General features: G+C 41.4%; 1 protein-coding gene across 1 annotated transcript in view; it reads right to left on the bottom strand.

Moving 5' to 3' along the window:
* myo15b (myosin XVB) overlaps window positions 1–19101 on the bottom strand; it is a 43498-nt gene extending 24397 nt beyond the window's left edge. The window contains 25 exon segments of the mRNA XM_051069078.1: window positions 642–735; window positions 1969–2144; window positions 2227–2341; window positions 4215–4339; window positions 4450–4495; window positions 4856–5004; window positions 6217–6294; window positions 6386–6511; window positions 6759–6812; window positions 6814–6891; window positions 7776–7871; window positions 7948–8071; window positions 10126–10184; window positions 10274–10387; window positions 10463–10624; window positions 10744–10857; window positions 11856–11919; window positions 12027–12130; window positions 12209–12302; window positions 12874–12948; window positions 13093–13202; window positions 13777–13840; window positions 13950–14014; window positions 16315–16491; window positions 16678–19101. Of these exon segments, the coding sequence (XP_050925035.1) occupies window positions 642–735; window positions 1969–2144; window positions 2227–2341; window positions 4215–4339; window positions 4450–4495; window positions 4856–5004; window positions 6217–6294; window positions 6386–6511; window positions 6759–6812; window positions 6814–6891; window positions 7776–7871; window positions 7948–8071; window positions 10126–10184; window positions 10274–10387; window positions 10463–10624; window positions 10744–10857; window positions 11856–11919; window positions 12027–12130; window positions 12209–12302; window positions 12874–12948; window positions 13093–13202; window positions 13777–13840; window positions 13950–14014; window positions 16315–16491; window positions 16678–19101 (4887 nt within the window).
* Window positions 19102–21895: the final 2794 nt, after the last annotated feature.

Below are 21895 nucleotides of genomic sequence, written 5' to 3'. Positions count from 1 at the left end.
CTGATGCAGAAGGTAAAAGAGAGAAAAGCAGCCTACCTGTTAGAGCTGTGGAACTAGAAGTCTAAAGAGACAGGTTACAGGAAGGTGGAACAAGAGATGCAGCGCTGCTTCAAATTTCACTGTGAGGGGTTGAAGTCCACGTCCGGAAAGTGGCTGAGGTGTAAGGAGGGCGTGTGTGTATGTGTGTGTGTTCCCAAGTGACATGATTAATGCAAGATAAGAAAGCCAGTTAAAGGAAAGGGATGGGATTTTATGAAGTGGTATGTGGTATATATACACACATACACACACACACCCTCCATTATATTGGAGTGGAGGCAGCAATTTCTGAGTTTTTTTTTTCTTTCTTAACCTATTCAGGCAGCACGACAACCAAAGTCATTTTAAAGGAAATGAAAAAGAAAGGAGACAAGAGGTACTCTGACCCTAAAGATGGTTGTCAGCGTGTTATCACTGAGAGGGCGTGGACATATTTTTCCCATTACAAATCATATGTTGAAGTGTTAAGCTGCTGGTATTGCATATGAGACAGCTGGAGCGAAGATTTACAGCACAATAAACTCAGCAAACATGAGGTTGCCAAGAAACCCAGTCAAAGACTCCACTGGAAGGATCTCTCTCTCTCTCACTCTACTATCTACCTTTCTCCAGTGACGTCTCTTGATGGTGTCTCGAGTTACCAGCATCACTGCCCAGAACTGGGTGAAGGACTGCTTCAGACGCTTGTAGTATTTCCTAGAACAAGAGAGGGGGCAGCAACACACAAAGATAGAGTGGACCGTCACTCTCTGACCTCATTTCAGGCTTCAGGTGAAACCTCCCTCCCTCTCGCCTCTAATTTCTGCCTCATAATTAGGTTTTCTTCTGTTCTTCTTTAATTCACAGCTTCATTAAAGACACTTTCACTGCCACATCTCCACTTGTTTTTCTTAACATATGTGGAGTCTTTCCATCTCTAGGTGTGAGAATATCAAAGCATCCAGAGGTGGAAAGCTGATGGCTGAGTTGAGTGTGGCCAGAGATGCATCATGTTGTACCAATAACCATATCTTACAGTGATGTCACAGTGTACCGACACACCCTTAAGTTAGTTATGTTAAACAAAGTGTTTAAGCATGGCCAGGTCATGGACAGCAGGCAGGAGAACTGGCTGGGTGGTAGGCTGGCTCTAAGAACCGGAAAGGCAGGTGATTCAGGAATGATTAACAGGTGAGTGAGAAGCTGGTTGCTGTGGATGTCAGGTGACTGGGACTGGTGAGAAAGTCTGAGGACATCTGGTGGTTGGATGGGGAATGGCATGGTCATGGGAGTAGCTATTGGAGTTAGCTATTGGAGCCAGCAAAATAAACAGGACAGAAGCAGCAACCACGACACTTTAGTAACTCTGAATAAGATTTTGTATTCATTTTGACCTCTGTCCTTTTAATTTTAAACAGATAAAACAATGCTGTTGGTTTTATCAGCTATTTTCTCCTCCTGTCCCTCTGTCCTTTCATCACTCTGTCTTTATTTTCTTCATTCACCCTTTCTTACTTTTTTCTTTGAGTGCTTCTTTTCACCATACTTTCCTCGTATTTGTTTGTCATGCCACTGTCATTCTTTCCCTTTCATTTCATTTTCCTTCTCTCTGTCCTTTCTTTTTTTCATTCCTTCTTTTCTCTATCCCTTCAGTTAAAACTGAAAAGAAGAATTACACAATGTTTACACTCAGCAGCAAAAATCAGCATAAAATCTACTTTTTATGGCAAGTCATTTTATCCTTTTACCTTGGACTCTTGTACATGTAGATCAAATAGATAAAGAACAAAGTGAATTGTATCTGAAAGTAATATTTATATAAAAATCACACCTAGAGAGTTTTCATTCATCCTCCATAAATAAGTTTTGAATCATCCCTACATTCTGTCCCCTGCATTCAGAGATTTTGCCCAGTATTCCTCCCCTCTCTGGTCTCCCCACTCTCTTTACCTGGCCTGGTGTCCTCTAATGTGGCTCTGGATGATGATGGCTTTCTGTTTGAAGAACTTGAAGTTCCTCCTGCAGAGGAAGCCCCTAATGTTCCTCTGGATGGTGATGGCAGCCCAGGTCTGAGTTTTGCTCCACTTCTCTTCCAGCTGCTGATACAAAAGCTCCTTGAGGAACACCTAGAACACATACACATGTCTAAACATGTTGATATGTACATGAAAAACTTCCAGTTGGCGTCATGAATGGGCAGTTGGATACCTTGGTGAGGCCCAGTTGGTAGTGTTCCTCTTCTGCACCAACCATTTCCAGCAGAGCCACTGTCTGCTCTCTGTCTGACATCTCACTCAGCCGCTGGGTCAGCAGAACCCCATATCTATCAACAGGAATGCATCGCAAGCTCATCTTGGAAGCCCCAGAATCCAGCATCAGACTACTAAAAACTACAAATTATTTAGTGGAGTACACATCACAACACAACTCCTGAAAATCACTTGCTGTGGAGGGAACTCTACATTTAGGGGGACCGTATTAAATGACATGTCGACTGTGGGACACACTCTGCTGCTCACTCTGCTGTTTACTTGCAAATACTTATCCTATTCTTCCCACAAAGAGAGTGTGTCATAAAATAGGTGTTAAAAGTTATTATTTTTATGATCATGGCAGCATGGACCTATCCATCAGTCTGGACTCCCCTGGCCCAACCAACTTCTTCTCCAGGGACCTAGCAGAAACCCCTGCATGCCTGCTGTGCCAGAAAAGAGGATCCCTGGAACCTATCCTCAGTCATCCAGGTCATGGTAGTCTTAAGTGCTAGAGTTAAAGGCTACTAGACTTCTTTTAGGTTTCTTGAAGATCTTTCACCTCTCATCTGAAAGGCTTCCTCAGTGCAGAATTCAGCACTGTCTCAAGTCTTTCAGACCAGTTGACCAGTTGCTGAGGGTTATCGCAAGGGCCATCAGCACAGGGACCTCTCTCAGTAGGCAGCAACAACTAGCAAAGCACGCAATCAATTTTGTCAAGGCAGGAGAGAAGCCACAACAGTGCAAAACCCAACAACAGCTTCTGGCAACAGCCTAGGACTGACAGCTGAAGGTCAACCTGGGGAAACAGCTCAAAATCCAAGACACCAGGAACCAGGAGCACACTCAGGCCTGACACAGTTCCTCTGTCAGAATCATCAAAGCAGGTGGTCCTGCTGGAATTGACCATTCCCTGGGAAGACCAGATGGAAGAAGCATTCAAGAGGAAGAGGGCCAAGTACAAGGAGCTTGTAGGAAAATGCCGAAGCAGGGGATGGAAGACCTGTTGCTACCCCATCAAGGTCAGCCATCATTAACAACACTGTTGCTGCTAAGAAGGCATCAAGATGGCTGTGGATCAAAAGGGGTGATCCGTGGACCACACAAGCTACCTAGACACAAGTCAGGGATTGAACACTCTTGGCTGAGTCGCCTGAGCGAGGGTGTATGATGTTGAAGACCCACAACACCCAGGAACCCAGGTTACACTACTGATGATGTATCTTGGTTGCACCATAAGGTGTGTGTATAAATCTGTGGCTCTCGGCGTGGCAATGTCAGCTGATTGATCCGTCCACTACTGAATCAAGTTTAGTCAGTGAAATACTTTATTTTGACATCTGCCATATGGGTTGGTAAAAGTTTGGCACTCACATTCATGTTCCCTAGACAGTGTATCCCAATGACTTTGGTGATCCTCTGACTTTTCTATCTAGCACCACAGTGAGGTTCACATTTTATAAGCAGCACACTAACATGCTAAATTAATTAACTAAATCAAAATTAAATTAAAATGCTGAACATGGCAAATTATGCTCCCAAACATTAGCATGTCAACATTGTCAGTATAGACTGACGGAACTACAAGTGCACAATATTGTTAAACTGACTAGATAATAGGTAGATTAAAAAAACAAAACAAAAAAAAAAAACAAAACAGTTTTTCCCCTTTGTATGTTTACCTTACTACCATATGATTTTATCTAAAAGTGTGGAAAAATGCTGCTAAAAGCGAGTTTAAGGAAGCAATTCTTCATGAACTCTCCACGAAGACATGCAAATGAAAGTGAAGTACAGGAACTGGATTTGAATTGAACCAGAGATTCCTGATAGATGTTTATTCCACTGGGTCAAGTTATTGCCGTAGCTCATTTTAAATTAACATTACACATTAAAGAACTATAATAATGGTGCAGACAGGGATGTGTTGTTTATTTGCAACACCTTTCGATGAAGTAGGAGTATTGAAACCGTATGGGAAAACCCTCTTTCCTGATGTGGATAGTCTCCAGCATCCCTGCATGCTTCAGCTGAGCTGACACATAGTCCACATCGAAGATCCCTGGAAGCTGACAGAAGACATGTGAGATACAGTGCATGGTCGAATTTAGTCCTGGAAATAAAAATAGGCATCTGCTGTTATACGAGATGACAATTGAATTTAAATAACTGAGGTTACCTTGATATAGTTTGGCTTCAGACAATGGATAAACATGGTTTTGCATCTGGTGTCAAAGAGAAAAAACACAGAGATGAGTTATTTATCAGAAAGTAGATTTAGCTTTAGAACTGCTTGCAACTCAAAAAAGGCTGAGGCATGTGTCAGCTGCATGTGCTCATCATGATGTGTCTCATCTTGCGAAGTCTCCTGTAGAATTGGTCTTAGTGATGATTGACACCAAATGAAATTGTTATGAAGACCTTTTTTTTCTTTCATTTTTTCATTCATTAAACCCAGCGGCTTGATTTTAAACACATGCAGTGAAAATGTAACTTCTCAAATGACACTCATTGGTTTTAGCACAGAGCTAAAGATCTGCTTAATGACAGCTTTGAGTCAGCCAGAGTGGTCAGCGTGTCGGTACCTCTCCAGACGGGTGGTGAGTTCAGTTAAGGACTGGAGGAAGTGTGAGGCAGCAGTGGAGGGCTGCTGGCGGAGGCCCTTCCCTCTCCAGCCCAGCTCTCTCTGCTGAATGTAACCGTCCTGAACCTTCCGGAACAGCTCTGACACCATCTGCCAAACACAACCATATGAGGGAAACATTGTTCTGTGTGTCAGTGCGTTGTTGAAAGCCTACAGATATGTTTTTGGAACAACTGATATCTTATGCTTTCATGTTGATGTACAGTTTATTCAGTATTTCCCTCAGTATTTTACTGACATCATTATAGAACTAGTAGCTAGTAGTAATAAATAAAGAAAATAAACTGACACACACTAGTGATTTTGACTGTGAAGTCAAATTTGTGTCTCGTAATTCCATGAAAATATTTACCAAAAAAAGCTGACACATTGTGATGTAATTTTTCTCACTTCTTTTAATTACTATAATTGATTCACGGTCTCATTATTCAGGAGAAGAGCTCATAATTACTTGCTTCTCAGAGAAAAAAATACCAGTATTACATACCACTTTTCTGTTTTGTTTAGCCTAATAAAACACAGTTGCATGTTAGTATTGACTCTCCTCTGTAAAAATAGTTTATCATTTGTCCTCTATTACCTAAGAGACTCGAACTCACAGAGCACCTTATTAGGAACATCTTATTCATTCTGGGTAGCGCCTCCCTTTGTTCTCAAATGGGCATAAATTCCACAAGATGTTAGAAAAATTCCTTTGACATCCTGATCCATTTGACATGATTTCATCACGTAATTTTGCAGATGTGTCACCTGCACATTCATGGTGCAGATCTCCTGCTCCACCCATACATACATATTTACAGAATGGCTAAGAAGACCAGCTGGTTATGGAATTTTGACATCACTGAAAAGTCCTGGGAAGACATCCTGGTGATGACCAGCTAACGTCCTGGACAATGGTACAACTTTTTTTTTTTTAGAACTAATTTCAAACCATGATGGGATGTCTTGGTGGGGACCCTCTTCCACTGCTGTTTTTTGGTTTTATTTATTTTACCTTACTTCTACTTTTATTCATATTTAAATCTGTCTCTTTATCTCTAGTGTTAGCATGGATACATTTTCCATCACGTGGAAGTGTTTATCTCTTTAATGCCTTTTTCTATTTGTTCATTAGCTACCCGTAAAACACATTGCACTGACTTGAAAGGTGCTATAACGTTTGAATGACTGATTGTACATAACGTCATCAAAATCTCTTGTTGGAATGACTTCAGGCAGAAGGCACCCTCTTTTTGCTAGTATGCAAATTTAGCTGTGCTATGCACCAGCACCCTGTGTGTGGGTTTCCAGCTGTTTCACCTTTAACCGACTCCTGGCAAAAAGCTCCACCACTTCTGTCCGGAACTGGTCGTGGTTTTTATTCAGGAAATTGTGGACCTAAAAAAAAAAATACAGAGTATTATTTACATACAAACGGTTCTGCTGTATCAGTTGTTGTTTGGCAGATTTGTTGTGCTGTGCCTAATACCTGATAGGTGACAGCTCCAGCATAGTGATAAATAGTGAAGACTGGAAGTGGGTTCTTGGGCTTGGCATAGTAGGGACTGTTCCCATGGTGGTAGTGGCACTTCTGGAGGAAAGTGTGGTCAGTGGCCTGAAAAAAACACAGCGAAGCCATAACAAAAAATATATTCCGATATAGTTTTCAGTGTTTTATAGAACAAAATGGAAATATGACATATGCAGCTTTAAAATACGTCAAGGCTCTGCTTGCAGCTCCTTGTCCTCATTTTAGGTCTGCACAACACCTTGTTGGCCACAATTATCTGCACATTTGTTTGTCTTGTGTTCTGTTAGATTTGTGTGAGTGTGTATGCATGCATATGTTTGTGTGTGTGAACCTGAGGAAGCCAGGTCTGGTCGTCCAGTATGCGGAGGATGCCATGTGGTCTAGAAGGAGATCAGCTCCAGACAGGAGTGGAGGTTCTTGAGTGGCACTGAATACCATTGGATCTGTTCTGCACTGTACTCCTCCTGTAGGCCACAAACACACACACACACACACACACACACACACAGTAATAGACACAGTATAATGGTGTGAATTGGCCAGATTTCCTGTTAGGTGATAAGAACACAGATGCCAAAATGATTGGCTTCAGTCTTCCGTGCTATCACATTAGCATACACTGTAACTAATATAACTAATGTAACAGAAGCAGCTATTTGTTTCTTTGCCTGTGGATGGTGTACACTTTGACATGTTTACATCTGCAGGTGGTACCCTGCTTTGCCAGAAGGAACAGGTTGGACTGGAACAGATTCAGGTTTGACACTGGCTGGCTGGGCCAAGTGTTTCATATCAGTGACACAGTATGTCCTTGATAATTTATTCATCTAAATTTCATTTAATGACAAACCATTAAAAACAGTGGACTGGCAGTTCAGCTGTCTTAATACAGACAACACATGCAGTCCTCTCATCACTCAGTACTGCATGCTAAAATGCAGGGTGAGGGCTACAGAGATGGAGTTAATGGGTGGATGAATTTGATCAACTGCCATACAATATGTTAAGCTGTAGTGGTTTGTGGTACTTGGTTTAAATCCAATCCCAGCTGACACTGGGCAAGAAACAGGGTACACCCTGGACAGGTCACCAGTCTATCACAGGGCCCCATCAACTATGTAGTTGTAAATGTTAGGTCAGAGTGCCTTGCAAAGTGTTTCAGTAATCCATTGGTGGAGTCGTGATTTTAGGGTTTAATAATGGTTTAGCAAATCAATAAGACATTAATAAAGGACTCATCACCTGTTGATAAAGCCATGACTTATAAACCATTTACATGGGGTGACTTATTAAAAAGTGATCTCCTGGAACGTCAGGTGATCGTGGATCTAACCTTCAACCCACTGACCTGCTCCTGAGAGATCACTGCCTTGCTGACAAAGTGCTGCAGCTGCTCATTGGCAAAGTTGATACACAGCTGCTCAAAGCTGTTCACTCCCAGGTCCTGCAGAAGAACACAGAAGATCTGTGATGTCACATCTAACACCACAAGTTTCCAGATCTCAGTGCAGGATACCAACCTCAAACCCATAGATGTCCACTATCCCCACTGTACTGTCCATCTCTGTGGGACTCAGCCAGTCATTGATCTGCTCCAACAACCAGTCAAACAACACTGAATACAAGGCTTTGGCAATGGCATCTCTACAAGAGAAAAAGGAGGCATGTGTAAGTGCAAGTTAGAGCAATTTGTTTCACAATCCTTTCAAGGCTGATTTAATACATCAACACTGATACAACTGTCATGGGTAATATTGTTCAACAACAGTTAAACATACCTGAAGATGTCATAGTAATATCATCAGGAAAACTTCAAATTTAGAGAGCCTGGGTTACAAAAGTCAAAAGATTAAGATTAAGTTGAAAAGATATACCCAAGACACCCAATGTAAATGTAGAGTTAGCAACTATAATATGTCCTACAGCTAAGGTGAAAATAGATGGCCATATCTAGCTGTTTTCTCTATTTAGGGGAGCCAAAACACAGCCAGCAGTATTAGCCATCTGAATTAGCTGACATTAGCACCTTCTGGCTGGTAAACTGCTAGATATGGCTATCTATTTTCACCTCAGCTGGGCGAGGATAGGTAGCAAAGGCCAGCTTTATTTGCCTTAGCTGGGCAGCACAGAAAAGAACTGACAACCTAAACACGAAGGTGTAAGATCACTGTAATAATCGTATTATCTCAATCATGTGCTATACACAAAACCAATGAAAGAGCCCATTTTAAGGCATTAAGAGGATCTGTTTTCTCATATCACATCCATCTATAGAAACACTTTTTTCCCTCTTATGCTATAACCAAGAAAAAGAAGTTAAAAAAAAGAGTCTCCATGTATTTCCAATGTTCCTTCATGCTAACTGTTCAGAGAATCCACAGAAACGCTTTACATACAGCGTGTGATATTATTAAAAAGGAAGTAGAATTCATGGTCAAATAACAGCAAATGGTGAAAATGTTGTGAATATATAAGTGGTATTCTCTGTGAGAAGCAGAGGCATCTGTCCTTCACCTTCACAAAGAGGGTCAGTAATTAAGAGAAAAAAAATTTTCATCCTTGTCTAAAGCCAACAATGTTACATATTCCATGCCTGAAAAGGGCTATAGTTTTGATTTTGAACAGACCATTACAATTAAAGAAAAAAAAAAAATGTTTTTTCCTGTTATCAAACGATGTCCTCTCTCTCTTCTTCTTCATCTTGCAGGGCCTGCTTGGCAACATTGAGAGACTCCAGGTAGGTAAGACTGTTCCTCCCGCCACTGAAACCTTTCTCTGTCCAGGTCTTCCTGGACCTTGATCAATTTTGCCATAAGGCTGCTGGTTTCTTGTTCTTTCTCAGCCAGGAGATGGGTCCTGTCCTCCTCCCACTGCATCGATACTTTCAGGTTCTTTCAGCCTGGGTCAGTGCAGGTTGGACATTTCCTCTTCCCTTCTAGGAAGGCGTGTCTCAATCTCCTCCCTATTCTTGATCTCCTCCTCCTCTAGCTGCTGTATTTTTTGGGAAGCATCCCTTTCCATTTTTACAGAAGGTGATGGGCCTGCAATAAGCTTAGTTTCTCTGTCTTCTTGATTAAGGCTTGCTTTTCCCTTCCTTGGAGGTGATTGGTGATATCCTCATCTGGTCTGGTGTTGGGTCTGAAGTCTACTTCAAATAGATGTCTCACTGCCTCTGGAAGCAGAGACACTGAGGGTGGAGGCAGATACACATATGCCTCTGCCTCCATCTCCACTGCAGACTCAGTGCTTGAAGGGTTGGTGGGCTAGCTTGGTTCCTCAGTGGGCTAAGGTTTGTTCTCTTCTGGTTCCATCATTCTTATCCATCATACATCAAGTTTACTTACTTATCTCTGTATCTGCCTCTTCAGCTGCTTCTAAGCCTCCGTTCCGATCAGTCAAAAAGCATCAGTACATTTTTGATAATAATAATGATATTGAAATTATTACGTGTCATTTTTTCCCCTAAACATTGCAACAGAAGAAAGATTTCAGGGTAGGTTTCTTTTAGAAATAATAAATGATCCTTTTATAAAGTTTCAAGGGTTTACTTTCTAAACCCTTTAAATTTATAGAAGCCAATTATTCCTATATTTTTCCATATTAGCTCTTTACTTGGTCCAACTCTTCAACAACAAAAGCAGCAAAGAATTTATAAAATTAAATGATCAAGACAAATGTTAGTGTCTGTCTCCTCTTACCTGGATTCTATGGCACTTTCCACAGATAAAGGGCAGTAGATCCTGTCATATGTCGTCTCCTGTGGATGAGAGTTAATTAGTGTGCACCTTATAGCAGTATGAACATAAAGTAGCAACAAGCACGACTGGTGCATGAGCGACTACTGACTGTGACTCTGTGAGTGATGACAGTCTGCAGGGCCTCGGACGAAATCTGCAATAAGGAGCCGACCCTCCTGGCCTCAGTCTCACTGAAGATTCGGGACACCTCAAAGGACTCACTCTGAAACAACACCACCTGATGCATGATACCAATGTTTGAGTTGAGGAAATGTCTCTGCTAAACACATAAACACACCTCATAAGAGCTGAAGCAGATGTTGCCGAGCTGCAGAATGGAGGACAGGATGGCCCAGACAGTGGAGACCTGGTCGGCATGGAGGCCGATGGTCTCAAAGCACTGAACCAAAAGTTGGAAATCCTGTTTGTCTTGCTTCCCGTTCAAGTCACAAGCACCACCCTGCAGCAGGACAGGGAAAAAATGAATGTGTAACATGTTTAATGAGTGAAAAGGAAGATATAACACAAGGGAAGAACCAGAGATGAAAACAGTTCTTTGTTCACGGATATGCGATGTACTTGGTTTAGGTAGTAATAGGTCTCAGCTCCCTGCAGGTAGAGCTCCTGTTTGTCCCAGTCGTTCATACCTGCCAGCAGCTCATAAAACACATGGAAGTTCCTCTCCTCACTGGCCTACCAGGGAAATGAGAAAAGAACTAGACAGTGACATCAATGGAGTTTTTGAATTCTGAGAAATTACAGTTACAGGAGTTAGCAGATATTAGCATGCTAAACTTAAAGTAGAGCTGAGGCTGATGGGAATGTAATTACTTTTGCAGGTATTTGTTCATAAACCAAAGTAGTGGACAGGTTGAAATTCTGACCTGAGGGTGGCACTAGATGTAAAGAGAATCATTAAAGAAACATGAATGTCTGTATAACCAACTGTCATGACAATCCACCCATCACCTGTCAAGGACTTTCCCTCTGAATCAAAAATAAATAAATGTCAATGTGGTGTGTACCCAGAGTGTGAATTTAATGACATTGGTTTACCATATTTTGTGCCAATCCATCTGGTGGATAACTGAGATATTTCACTATATGACTGAAAACTTTGACCTGTTGGTGGTGCTAGGTTAAAAGTCAGCAGATTATCAATTGTCATTAGGATTCATCCTCAGGGAGATCTTGAATACCAATGCTAAATCTGTTGGTAGACAGTGAGTTATTCCACTCAGAATCATAAAAGTCAACCTCATGGTGTAGATACATTTAACTTGATAACTAAAAACTTTGTCCTGCTCCCACCACCAGTCTATCACCTGGCAGCCATGCTGTTTGTATGGCTTAAAAACAAAGGATTGATCAGTTTTATAGGTTAAGGTGTCTCTTATCAAGCTGAGCCTCCAAACCATGAATTTACCAAGAAGCAGAAACAACCAGGAAAAGAACTTGAGGCATTTTCACACAAGCACACAAGCAGTCGTGTGATGTATTAGACAAATAGCTGAACACACAGTGAAATACACAATGAAAAACTGTCAAGCACCAAAGCCAATGTGTTGTTTTTAACACAAGTGTGTCTTGTAGTCTGTTTGAACCTGGTGAAATTTGCTTATCCATGAAATGTAACTTTATGGACTCCTCCATGATGCCTATTTTGAACACACAGCACTCAGTGTTCTCACCTGAAATACAACCCTGGACTTCTCAAGGAGATATCTGGACAATGAGGTCCCTACAACAACCCCACTGTCAACCCAGATAAGACATAGTCAGCAAATAAAACAGCAGCAAAGAAACAGGAGGTGATATATCTAAAGATATTTCTACAGAGGGTGGACATTAGGTGGACTTACTGGAGAATGTGGATGTGGAGGTACTTTCCGAAGCGGCTGGAGTTGTTGTTGAGGATGGTCTTGGCATTCCCAAAACTTTCCAGGATAGGAAAGACTTCCATTGGCTGGTCAAGGAAAAGAAAGAAGGATGTGAATCAAAAATGAAAATGGTTGGAGGACCGCAACATTTCACAGAGAATTACCTGTCGCAGATTGTTGTTTCTGCCCTGATACATGGAGCTGAGGTAGTGAACTATCAGCTTGGTAGCTTCAGTCTTCCCTGAACCACTCTGGCCACTACACAAGACATAAAAATTACCCGATGTATGACAAAGCTTTTTCTAGCTTTTTCTTTTTTGGACATTTCATGGCTCTAGTTCAGAGTGGAGACATAGCAGGTAAATAAGAGGAGAGAGACATTACATGCAACAAATGTCTTCATCCTGATGTGAACCTGGGATACTGAAGATCATGGTTAGCACCTTAACCCCTCTGGCCACCAGAGCACCCCACGACAGATAGTGTACAATTGTGCTTAGCAGCTCTGTGGGGGCTTTGCACAGTGATACTTATGCTCATGTTAGCATGTTAACATTTGCTGACTAGCACTAAACATATGGTACATCTGAGTCAGATGGGAATGTTGTTATTGTGCAGGTATTTGGTCATAATGCAAAGGAGAAAGAAAGGAAAAGAAAGCTCTGGAGAAATTGAAATTTTGACCTGATGGTGGTTCTACATGAAAAGTTAGTGCAATCAGTCATGATTGGTTAAACTGGTTAAATTCTGAGACATAACTATATAAAATTGACAAAATTGATGTTAATGTCTACGAATATATAATGTCTAATATAATGTCTATAAATACCTTATAATGATGCACTGCTCCTGTGTGAAGGCTTGAGACTGGGTGAAGGTGTAGTCAGCTATTGCGTACACATGGCTGAAAGCAGAGAACAACAGAGAGTCAAACATACCATGGCAACTTAAGAGGGGCTGATGTCTTGAAGGGACTTAAACATGAGACACATGCTGCCAGCGGTAATAAAAACAGTAATAGAAAGTAGAGAGAGAAATGTTTGCTCACGGTGGATTTCTCTGCTGCTCTTTGCCCTGGTATTTCTGTCGCAGCTCATCTGTGTAGATGTTAAGGGGCTTGAAGGGGTTGATGGACAGTAGCATGTTTCCAATGTAAGTCTGGGGGGGGGATGACTTAATTACCAAGATGATCACAGCTATCATTAAACCTCTAACCTTGACAGAAAACAAGTACCAACCAGTACAACCAAATAAAATAACCTTTATGTGTTAAATCACAGGAGTTCCCCTGTAAAGAACAACTTAAATGCAGTTGAAATTTTTGTTGACCTCAAGAGCAAGCAGTGAAAATGTTAAAGTAAGGGTGTGTGAGTACACTGTGACATCACTGCTGAGTGTGCTTGTAGGTGCAGTAGAGCACACCTCTGGCCACACCCACAACACGCAACACACTTTAACCAGAGAGGGCAGTGAAACAGCCTTCTCAGTCAGCTGTCATCTGATTATCAAAAACAAATCTGCCAACAGAATATAATATGTTCACTTGTTATTCTAACAAGCATGTCTCATAGATATCAATATTTTACAGTCTTCTTGTAAAGTCATGTAAGATTACCATATTCTGCTGTGTCTGTAGAATTTGTTTCCAAAACCTCTTTTAAACTTACAATTACAACATGGAATTTGCAACATGGAATTTTTTCATCCAAATGACAGAACGTTTTCAACTTACATAAATACAGTCACGGTGGAACCTCTTCTTCAGATTAAGAAGCACAGAGCTCTCACACACCTCCCTAAGAACACAGACAAACAGGTTAAAACTGTGCATAATTATACTGTAGGTACACTGTGTGTGTGTGTGTGTGTGTGTGTGTGTGTGTGTGTGTGTGAGTCTGAACTCACTCCAGCTGAGACAGATCCTCCACCTCATCTACCTCTACAGCTCTTTTGCTGCCTGGAATCACCACCTGAAAAAAAGGTAGGAACATGAACAGATATGGGGACATGAGTCAAAGTCCACCATCACCCCTGCCTTCAGGACCAGGGACTTCATACAGCTCTGCACTTACCTCTTCTCCACACCCATCCTCTAGTCTGGCTAACATTGAATTTAGTCAAGATTTTCCAAAAGTGAATGAGAGCCTTTTATATGTTCAGTTTCTTGCTGCTAACATTCCACTCTACTCATAAACTTTCCACAGCAGGAAACTAATCCACCTGCAGTGATGGAGCAGTGTGATAGCTGATATACTGCAAACTCATAGCAGCAGACTGTGTTGTAGGTTCAACAGTATCTGCACCGACTAGGAGATGAATAAACCAGCAGGAAGTCTTTTATGTCCTATTGTTTTCAGTGCACTCTAGCTGTAAGTGATTAAGTAGAACTGATACGCTGACACTCCAACCCTTACACATTAGACAACAATAGCCTTACTTTTCTGAGTTGAAGGTAATGTGTTTTTCTCTTTGGGCTTAATGTAATTTACAGAAAAATGCTACATGACATAGAAACCGGTGCCATTGCTGGAATGTTGTAGTAACATAGATAATGTCAGTATGCAAGGATAACTGCAGGGCCAAAATATGGGGTTTGTCAGTCAGTAGGGTGGTCAGTTGGTCATTCTGTCTGTCCTACAATTTGGTTTAGAGCAAGTTGTCTAAACAACTACTGATCAAATTGCAATCAAATTCGATATCTAATTATTGATGATGTAGCAACATCAAGTCTGGCATCATTCACAGATCATAGCAGGGGAGATGTAACCAGAGACCACATTAAGGTAAAGTAAGGTCACTAAAAATTATGGCCCAAACGCCCTTCCAGTCCTGCTTTCCCATCATCCAGTGATAAGAAGCAGATATAGGAATGCCTGTCTTTCTAAGACAAAGGTCAAAGTTCAAATAGTCCGTTTTCAGGGATCAACTGCTGATGGACACAAGTGAGCGATCAAAATCTTCAGATCGTGAAAAAACAAGTTAATTCAATATGACAAGACTTTATCTCTTTATGGGATATTACTTTCTTTTTTTTTTTTACACAAAAAGACCTATGCTGATTTGACTCCTGGAAACCAACAGACCCTAACAAGTGGTTTTCCCCTTGTTTATCTCTCTCTGCATTGCATTAATCAGGTCCCTGGTTGTAAATCATATAACATTCCAATCTTAATTAGGAGTCCACATCTCCTTATTTTTCTTAATGTCTAATTACTGGACTAAAAATACTTAAGGACTCTTCACACCCTGCCAATCCCCTCTTAATAACTCTCCCCTCAGGTAAAAGACTCAGGGCTCTTATTTGCTCTAGAACTTAATGTATTTAATTTTATTCTGTATCGAAGCACCATCCATGCATCTGGCCATTGGCAGTATTATATCTTATTCCATCATTTCATCATTAAACAAAGAACTGTTCTGTGTTACCACTCTGCTCATCAATAGCATTATAATATTATTCTATAACAGAACGCCTAACCAAGAGCATTGGAGTGTGGAAGGACAGTCTTGAAGTTCAGCAGCTGAGCAGCTGAGATGCACTGGCAGAACCGTCACCAGGCAGCCCTGCACAGTGTTTAGGAGGACTCCACCCTGTTATGGAAAAGTTGCCAGTTCCAGCCACTGCTGATGCAGATCAACATTCTGGGTTCCCACCACCTTCATTAACTTTTCAGGATTCTGTAATAATATTATTATACAGTCATAGCCTTAAACCTATTTGCTTACACCATATCATGTTCTAAATTCTGAAGGTGTGTAGGGCTTTTAAGCAAGAAAAGACAATGAAGAGCAATTGTTAGATGGTTGGTGTATATTTGGGTCAAAACTCCATTTAAAGGGAGCTGGAGTCAGTGATAAGAAACAAAGATTTCTCAGCATCTGGCAGAGGGTTATAACACAACCAAACAGCAAACACAAAAAATAAACAAAATAAGATTATAGAAAAATAAAGGATCAGAATACAAGTAGTAGAGGAAATCAATAAACTATGAAGTAATCCAATGTGGTACTGCCATTTTTGTCTGTCCCACTATAGCTTAGTTCACTTGCCCACCAATGAGCACATAAAATGACATAATAGTAATAGTCATATGACATAGTATAGTTGCTCCCTCTTGGGCCTTTCAATGTATATATATATGTATATACACAAAGGTCAGTCAGAGTCTGAGCAGTGCATACAGATAATGTATATATTGTCAATACTTCGATTGTTTATGGTGAATAAATATGGTCACTACGTCTTCTATCCAAGGTCACAGCTCAATACCTGTGTGCTGAGTAGTCGACTCTCCAACATCTCTTGTGTGGGGTCCTCTGATTCCCATGGGCCCCTGCCAATGTGGGCAGAAACAGTCTTGACCTGGCCTCCATCGTCATACACTGTCCGTTTGCTTAGTTTCTCCACTGTCTGGTGGGGCAACAGATTCCCGCCACGTAGCCAGTCCTGAATCACACACATCGGAGGCAGATGATCGGCCTTAAAAGAATCACTGGACCCTGTGACTTCTGACATTTTTTGTCACACCTAGACACACTAGAGGGACTCCTTTTCTTGTTATTCTTCTTGAATAAAGCATTTCATAGTCGTATTTTTAAGTGCAAGTGTATACCATCAAAATGTAATACATACCTGAGGGTCTCCACTCATCCGTGGGTTCCCAGCCCAGTGCACCTCTGGTTGGGTGATAGGATAAATACTGTCCACACCCATCAGCTGGGCTACTTCCCTGTCTGCCTCTTCTTCATACAAGGAGCAAACCCTAGACATAACAGCATTTGCCTCTCCATTAGGAAAAGGCTGAGTGGTTGTCCCAGCTGTATCCACTCTCCCTGGCTCTGGTCCTTTGGCCCGAGTCGGTCCACCACCTATCGTTCCACCTGACAAGGAGATCTTGGACAGGTTGATCTGGGAGGCGTCCAGTTTCCCTCTTGCAGCCTGCAGCACACTGACTCCATTTTGATTGTCAAAGGTAGCTCTCCTGTCTCTGTCCTTAGAGTTGGATGATCCTTCAAGTGTATCGTTGGACCCAGGGATCCTCCCTGCAACATCCCCATCTGATGTTAATCCTCCTAGCAAAGGCTTTTTGATGGACTTCAGGAGGCTGAGGTCTGGTTTGACAGGGAGTACAAGCCTAGCACCTGGTTTTGGCAGTTTTGGATCTGTGGTAGTGGGCTCTCCTGGTGATTCAGTGGGACTTGATGGAGTGGAAGGTTCAGGAGCTGCTGGGGCCACTGCAACAGTCTTTGCTTTCCCCAGCTTGTTCATCCTGGGCAGTACCACAGCATATTTGGCCTCTACCTCTTTCTCTCCAGCTGGGACTCCTTCTTCCCCTCCCTCCCCTGCCTTTCCTTGGAGGCTGCCTTTCTCTTTGGCCATTTTATCCTCAGAGCAGGTCTTGTTTTTCCTACTGGCCAGGCTGGTTTTACTGGCAACTCTCATGGCCATCCTGTGTTTGAGAATATTGCCTTTGGATTTGCTTTGTTTCTGTTTTATGGCCCGAAGGGAGAGCCAGTGAGAGACCCCAATGGCTTTAGTCCAAGCAGAAAGCTTCTTTCTGAAGTTTAACCGCCCCGGCATTTTCTTCTGAATCCAACCAGACATTCGATGAAGGGTTGGCAAACCTTTTTTACATGCTATCAAACCTTCCTTGGGTTTGCGGGACCCCCCATCAATGGCCTCACTCACTGATGTTTCTTCATCAGGCTTTGCTAACATCTTACTTGCTTTGTCTCGGAGAGATGCCATCTTGACCTTCCCCAAAAGCAAACTCTGTGGCTGCCCTTTCACAACACTTCCTGCATCCTGCTGCTCCTCAGGCTCCAGAATGGCTTTGAGGTCTTTACCTTTGGCTTTGAGAAGCATTATTTGGTTTTGGCCTTTAATGGCTTTGGACAAGTTTGGTTCAGCTTCCTCCTCTTCTTCTGGATCAGCTACTACAAGAGAATCTCTCTTGTTGATATTTTTTATCTTGTTTGCTAATTGGGTCTTGCCTTTTGCTGTATGAGACTTGTTCAGGGAAACATCTTTTAGTGATTGAATATCCTCTGTTGCAGAGCTGGCTTTGTCTTCTTTCTGCGTCTTCTTTTTGTTCAGTCTCTCTTCCTTGGCTTTTTGTTTGGCTTCTTTTTCTAACCTTTTCTTTTCTGCTTTGGTCTGCTGTTTTTCTTTTTTCTCAGCCTGCTTATCTGCCTTTGTTTTTTTGAACATCTTGTATTTTGGCTCTTTTGTAGGTTTTGAGGAATGTGGAGTCTGTCTGCGTCTTCTGCAGGCTTTATCAACTGTTGGCTTTTCAGATGTGTCCTCTTGGGTTATCTCCTTGTCTTCACTCCCATCACTGATTGTAGCCTCAAGTACTTCAACTTCCTTATCCTTTTCTTCTTCCTTTGCAATGGATGTGACTAGTTCATCCTCTGAGTTACTTCTGGATTCGGCTTCCTCTGAAAACTCTTTGTCTGATTCCCTATTTGCTGTCTCTTCTGTATCTCCTTGAGTATCCGATGCCTCAGCCTCCTCCTCACTGCTCTGCTTGCTCTCCTGTGTCTCAACTGGTTGGTCAGTACTCTCCCAGTCCTCCTCCTTCTCATCGTTACTTGTTTCCTTCTCAGTTGCATCCACTGAGCTTCCTGCAATGCTCTTAGATTCCTCCTCCTCCTCCTCCTCCTCCTCCTCCTCCTCACTTTCTGTCAATTTGTCACTTCTCTTGTTTTCAAGCTTGGTGAGGTGCTTGTTGATTCTCCCTGGTTTTGTAGTGAGTGTTTTTGATGGACTTTTGAGTTTGGTCTTGGTTACGGCCCCTGTAAGCTTATTGTCTTTCTCATGTTGTGATATACCATTTGCTGCATTCTTTTTACCACACCTCACTTCACCTGTGTTTCCATCCTTCAGAGTTGGTGAATTCCCTTTTCCTTTTTGTTTTCTATTGGGCACTTCAGAGGGAGGCCGCGATGCCTTGGAACCATTCTGTCTCACATTTTTCTGTTGGTTACCTTTTTTGGCTGTTTCTGCCCGCTGCTTTGTTGGATTTGTTCTACCTTTGGACTTGACCAGTGGCATGGCAATTAATTCTTCACAGTTAACATACCTACAGAATAATGAATTCATATAAATTGTATTTATTTAGTCATTTGTCATCATATTGACAACTAAATTCAATTTGTGTAGATTTTAGTAATCAAACAGAAAAACTCTATCAACACACTAATAATAAGTTAGCCACTCAATAAAAGGAACAATTAAGGTCTTTAGGTTGGCAAACACAACTGACATACTCAGTCCAGCAGCATTTAGATCAATTTTCACACTTAAAGTTCCTGTTTGTGTTCTAAGGCTAAAGACACCTATGTCACAGTCATTGCTAGGCTAAGTTTGACAGGTGCTCTGAATCTCCATCAAGACAAATTTGACAATAAATTATACAGTGAAACAAGGAAAAAATGCAAGGAGCAAAATCCCTGCAAAGTGGCTGTAAATCTTTTCCAGATGGGATTCAACAGCAAACAGCAGCTTTTATCATCAGCTTAAATCTAATTAGCAGTGAAAGGCTATCTTCAGATCCGCCGAAATGTAGTTGTGTAGCCTGTGCACCCTGGGGGGAAAAGCAGTGAGAGCTCATCTCAGCGTAATATACCTTACCAGGCTTCTCAGGCTCAGGTGAACCCAGGCATGGCTGGGGGGCTGTAAGGCTAGGTGCTCGGTCTTGTCCTTAAGAGTTGCTGTCACTGATACTAACATGCACACATGCTCAGAAAGAGAACTGATGGGCAGTTACACACCAATATCCCACCCACAAACATTATACAGGAAGGTGCATAGCCACAAATGCAATACACACCCAACAGAGGTTTGTGTGGTTTATGCATACACACAATACCTACCTTGACAAAGGTGAGCTGGTGTGCACCAACGCACACACTCACAAAGTGCCATTTGAATAATTCAGCTATATCTGGGAGGTCATACAGCTCTGCTGCTGTTCATATGGCCAGCTGGTGAATGCTTGGGAGGAAAGGTGAGAGGTTTTACTTAGAGTGATCAACAGTAGGTGCTGATGGAGGAGAAAGGGAGAGAGGAGAGACAGAGAGTGTTCATTACTTGTTTTTTTCCTCTGAGAGAGAGAGATTCTGTCAGTGTGTATTGGAATGCTGGGCTGGCCTCAGTTCTTCATTGTCAGTATCTCATAGAAGAATAGAAATATTTGGACAGAGACATATTTGCCGAGGTATAAGTGCTGAATGGTTTTTTTTACATCCACTTGAGGTCAACAGCATAGAGTGTGTTGCTTTTTACATATTGTTCCCCTACACAAATGTAATCAGATTTTCATGTCAAAAGATGTGTTTAAATCAGCCAGTTAGTCTGAAAAGTATGTATGTGGTTGTCAGACTACTGAATTTTTAGTGGAGTTATTTTACTGGAGGTCCCATAATGTGATAACAATTTATTGGCTAGTGTATATAACATTGTATATTGAATATATTTCGATGTATAGTTTGGACCTCTTCACATTAAAATACAGTAACTGAAATGCAGATGACACAATGTCTTTCATGTCTTACTTTATATATTTATTTTTGTAATAAATATACTTTATGGACAATTATATTTTTGAGGTAATGTAGGAAAAATCAGCAATTAACTACAATTATCAAATAAATGTAGTGGAGTGAAAAGTACTATATTATAGTAATACTAATATTCTGCTTCAAGAAGAAGTGTAATCATTAAATGGATATACTCACACTAAAGCACAGTGCCTTAAAACTGTACTTTGGCCAAATGTACTTACTTTACAGCACTGGGGAACAATTAACTATGACTTCATATTTATAATAAATCAACAGGCTTATTTGTTCATTTTGGTCCTTCTAGACATGAAATGTATGTATACGAGGGGGGTTCAAAAAGTTTGTGGAGAAAGGACAGCTGGAAAAACAGTTTAAGTTATAATGTTTATTGTTGCGTTGCAACATGCATTTAAGGGTTCATGTTAGAACATGTTATGACATGTTAGTGCGAGAACGTACAGGTGCATTGAGATCAAAATCCCTGCATATGATTTTTTTAGCTATGTACTTTTTCCACTAACTTCTTGAAGCCGCCTCGTATAAAGGAATAAAATCTCTACACTGTTCATTTGATGTGCATGTAAACACATTATCAGTATAACAATACCTTGTGAACAAACACACAAAGACAGACTGAATATATCCAGGGCAATTTTCTATGCAACCTCAACACGCTTTCTGGACTATCAAGTTATCAAGCTGTATCGAGCTGAAATAAAAAAAGGTAGAGAGCTCCAAAGAAGCAAATTTAAGCTTAATAGGTCTGGGCACTCAGCCACTGTTTTCAGCTCATTTAATGTCTTCAGGTTGCAAATAACAATGACTCATCTTGCAAGGTTATCCTCTGAGAGAGCTGCTACTGTTAGCTGGCCCGGCCTCAGCCAGGTCCTTAGAGAGCTCAGGTTGCAGTGAAGCCACCATCATGGCTCGAGGCAATTAGTGGACAAAGCGCCTCATTCTATAATAGATGCTCAAAACTGACAACTGATCCCTCCTTTATCCACTTCACTAGAGGTGGCCTGGCTGTTACTGCTCATAAAGACCAAGATTATTGTTGGGCTTTTAGAAAAAAAAAAAGACAGAGAGAAAAAAAAAACTGAAAGAGAGCACAGAGTTTTTGGAATTTAGTCATGCAGGCCAAATGATGGGAATCTAAATGTTATGGCTTTTTCAGCAGGCCACATGGAGACTCTCCAAGGGAATTCATACACTGTCATGGATTTCTTTGTAGCACAGCACTGATGAATGATGGAAAAAATATCAGTTACAAAGTCAAGACATGT

This window comes from Lates calcarifer, unplaced genomic scaffold, assembly GCF_001640805.2.
Source record: "Lates calcarifer isolate ASB-BC8 unplaced genomic scaffold, TLL_Latcal_v3 _unitig_5786_quiver_433, whole genome shotgun sequence".
NCBI classification, from domain to species: domain Eukaryota; kingdom Metazoa; phylum Chordata; class Actinopteri; family Centropomidae; genus Lates; species Lates calcarifer.
Note: the sequence above shows the minus strand (reverse complement) of the source record. Positions and strands in the feature narration are given on the sequence as shown.